General features: G+C 40.8%; 1 protein-coding gene across 1 annotated transcript in view; it reads right to left on the bottom strand.

The window, feature by feature from the left end:
- Nucleotides 1-322: 322 nt before the first annotated feature.
- Nucleotides 323-3798, bottom strand: part of shmt2 (serine hydroxymethyltransferase 2 (mitochondrial)) — a 39466-nt gene continuing 35990 nt past the window's right edge. The window contains exons 9-12 of the mRNA XM_017480142.3: nt 3225-3324; nt 2961-3116; nt 2752-2859; nt 323-1660 (exon numbers count right to left, since the gene is read on the bottom strand). Of these exons, the coding sequence (XP_017335631.1) occupies nt 1533-1660; nt 2752-2859; nt 2961-3116; nt 3225-3324 (492 nt within the window). The 3' untranslated portion in view covers nt 323-1532. The remainder of the gene's footprint in view (nt 1661-2751; nt 2860-2960; nt 3117-3224; nt 3325-3798) is intronic.

The raw sequence follows: 3798 nt of genomic DNA, 5'->3' as shown, positions 1-3798 counted from the left end.
AGTGGGACAATTTCCACTGCTGGTCTGTCATTAAAGCAAAGCTGCGGAACAGGACACACTGTTCTGCCATCATCCCTCACACGCTTTATTAGTCACACACAAACATACACTCAACTTTTCTTAATATGTTTGCCGTTCTCCTTACATTCTGTCTGCTGTCTATATAATATCTGCTCAAGAGGAAAAACTCCAGTTTCTTTGGTGCCTCAAGCTGTAACCGAGAAAGGAACAAAACCCTAAATCAGAACGAGGATGCGTTCCTAGTCGACCGTCAATTCTGAAAGGTGCTCATTATTTTTGCAGGAATGAAAACTGGGGTAGATTTAGTTAATGCACAAATTTATTGGGATTAGTTTTTATAAAATCACTTTGGAAATGTCTACTTAAAAAAACTTTACAGATAAAAAGGTTTGATGAACAGAGTGCCGGAGAATGAGTCATGTAAACAGGGCAAAGACGAGACAAGTACAAGACAGTTTATCACATTTATACAAGTTTGTCCCATTATAACCGCTTTAGTTCACAAGGAAAGGTTATAATCTGTGCATATTTGGCAAAACTGCAAGGTTAAAAGAACTTGGCACTACTTGACCCCACCCACCCATGAGCTACGACTCCAGACGTTCTGTAATATTAGACTCTGTATGTTATAATAAAACATATTGCATTTAAATGATTAAGTAGAACTTTTTGTTTTGACAGCAGCGGTAGTTAGCTTGAGACAGAAAATGGTCCATGCTGATGCATATAGAGATTTGTGGCTGTTATTTACTCCGCAGTTTAAGAACGATTAAGCGTGATCTGTAAAAATCGGGTGTCTGTGCAACACAAGGATCCATCGGGATTTGTGCAAGTCTTGTTAAGTTATATCAAAATGAACAGAAGCTACGTATCGGTTGCTCCAGCTGGAGTTTCAGCCAGGATTAAAACTATCAGAGAGATATATAACTACAGCCATCTATCTTGTGTTCCCCAGCTCAGACTGCCACTGAATAACTTTGGACAGTATGATCTTTACTTCCTGTTCAACTCGAGTTTGCATTTAAGTCTGAGCATTTTCAGGCCTTTGATTCGTCACTTAAAAATGAAAATCAAAATGTGTGGGCTTCTCAATGCATGAATAATCACACACACCCCCACGCCTGCACACACCAGTTCTTGTTATACATCACAAAAGAGCTGCAATGTGAAGACAACTATTAGTAGATAGTCTGTTTGAATTACTGGGCTCATTAAGACTTTTAAGTTTTAGTTAAAAAAAAAAAAAAAAAAAAAAAAAAAAAGAAGACATTTTGTTCTTAAGATTCAGAAGAATACCGTGTAGCGATAAAAGGTACTCAAGCAGCACTGCGAAACATTTCCTCTTTGTGTTTTACCGACAAGGTGCCTGAAATAAACAAAAGGCTCATATAAAATTGAAAAAAAGTTTTATCCCAATACCGACACATTTCTCATGGTTTACTCTGCTGTGAAGAGCTGAACGGCTCCTAGACGGATGTGGAGCTTCACCCGTTTTCTCGGTCTCGACTGTTTTAGTGGTCGGAGAAGCCTGGCATGGGGAAAGGCCGAGCGAATGCCTCCACCCGACTGCGCAGCTCACCGATCCGCGCAACAGTCTCAGGATCCTCCAGCAGGAAGCTCTTAAACTCCGCTAATTTCTCTAACACGCACAAGAGAGACAAGACAGGTGACAGGGAGGGAGAGTGGACATGAGAGTCGACAGCACTGAAATCACGAGTAATTAAAGAAGCAGGCTGTAATTATTACAGACCTCTGCCGTGTGCGAACCGAATCACTATTGCAATGGAAAAACATCGATAGGCATTTTCACAGGGGCGCACAAATCACTAGCCTGGACAACCAGGACAAGATTACATGTCTGGGATATCATTTTATTCATAGTCTCACATCAATCATTTCTCAAATAAAGCATGCCTGCTGTTGACATGTGCAAAACCAAAGCTTTATTTGGTTTGCATATTTAAACAAAAGGTAGTAGACGCACCTCAGACCTCAACGCTGTAACTATAGTTCACATTACTCTTTCTGTACCCCACTGCACTCATCAGATTGCATGGAAGACATGCGACCTTTTCTCAATCAGGTATGTCACAAGATGTTTTTTTGGCTTGTATTTCCTCATTTGTAAGGCGCTTTGGATAAAAAAAAATCGTCTGCTAAATGAATAAATGTAAACGTAAATGCAACACACAGCTACCTCGTGCTTAGACATGTCAAGTTAATACAAGGACAAGAGCGAGGGCTCAACTGATATAAGGGTGCAAACAATGTTCTACCTCAGACACTTATATGCTCGTGTCTCTGTTAATGCATTTATCTAGATAATTAGCTCACCATTCTTTATTACATTCTGCTAGCTAGTAAAGTTTTTTTTTTTTTTTTAAGCCTAGCAAAGGTATCCAGGCAACCAATACATGAGTCTGGTCTTGCCTGCTGGGCTAGTTCATGGATTTATGATTTGTCCACTCCATCTACATAAGCCTTATTCTTCCTTATTATGTGTAAAAGGGGCGGGGCCGGTAAGCTCTGTTCTGACTGAGGGCGGGGCTAATTTTCCAAACCAGAAAAACTTTAAACAGAAACCTATAATAAGGAAACTTTGTATGGCACTACAGAGAATCAAAGTTTCAACGTCTTTGAAAATCATAGGTATAGAAAGACTATAAAGTGCCCTATAAATGGGAATACCCACTTTATAAATGAGAAATGGCAAAGATATGATGAACTCACTGGTCTTTTTCTTGACGTCCAGAGCGATTTTGAAGCCTTCGTCCAAGAAGTCCACAACACGCTCGAAGTCTGCCTCTTTAAACTGCCGAGAGGTCAGAGCCGGAGCACCTGAGGTGACAAGATGTGCAGAAGAGTACAAGCAACAACCGTATGAGTGTCTGGGATGCTGCAGAGTAGAAGCCCGAGTGTGTATTTAATGTGCTACGTACCCAGTCGTAGGCCTCCGGGTGTGAGTGCGCTCTTGTCACCAGGGCAGGTGTTTTTATTGGCTGTAATGGAGACCAGCTCCAAAACCCTTTCAGCACGTGCTCCATCCATTCCCTGTGGTCTCAAATCAACCAGCACCAGGTGATTATCAGTCCCACCTGATCAGAGAGAGCGAGTACAGGAATCAAGATAACCCACAATCTAGGGATTTTGATATTAATTTACAGCACTTCCAGATATGAAATGTTTTGTGTTAGTGTGTTCACCTGACACAAGAGTGTATCCTTTTTTCAGCAATGCCTCAGCCATGGCTTTAGCGTTCTTCATCACCTGTGCAATATATTCTCTAAACATTGGAGTGGTGGCCTAAGGACAGGATAAGGGGAACAAGAGAAAACATATCCAGGAAGGTCACAAGACGGGTATACTCAGATACACAGTCCATACAGGATGTCAGGGAGTTTATTTGTGATTGTTGCAGGCTAAAATGCTTGATTTTGCTGCAGCTTTAAAATAAAAAAATAAGTAAGTAAATAAAATGCGATGCACCTTGCTGAGTTTTTTGTGCTTTGTTACTTCAATTGGCGAAATTGCAATTGTATTTCGCAATGATGTTTGTTGGTGAATGAGACCGTTTAGCTGTACTAATGTTTGGAACACGTGAATCAAAGAGGGTTTTGGCTGAATGCGCGTTGTGATGATGTCACATGGCACGTCTTGGCCCAAATCTGCAGAAAATATGCAGTAATTTTGAAAAATTGCGAGCTCCTCCGAATATTGCAGTTTGTTTCATTTTGAGCTAATTTATGCGATTGCACAATCCTGGAGGGACTGGATACA

Source organism: Ictalurus punctatus, chromosome 11, assembly GCF_001660625.3.
Source record: "Ictalurus punctatus breed USDA103 chromosome 11, Coco_2.0, whole genome shotgun sequence".
NCBI classification, from domain to species: Eukaryota; Metazoa; Chordata; class Actinopteri; order Siluriformes; family Ictaluridae; genus Ictalurus; species Ictalurus punctatus.
Note: the sequence above shows the minus strand (reverse complement) of the source record. Positions and strands in the feature narration are given on the sequence as shown.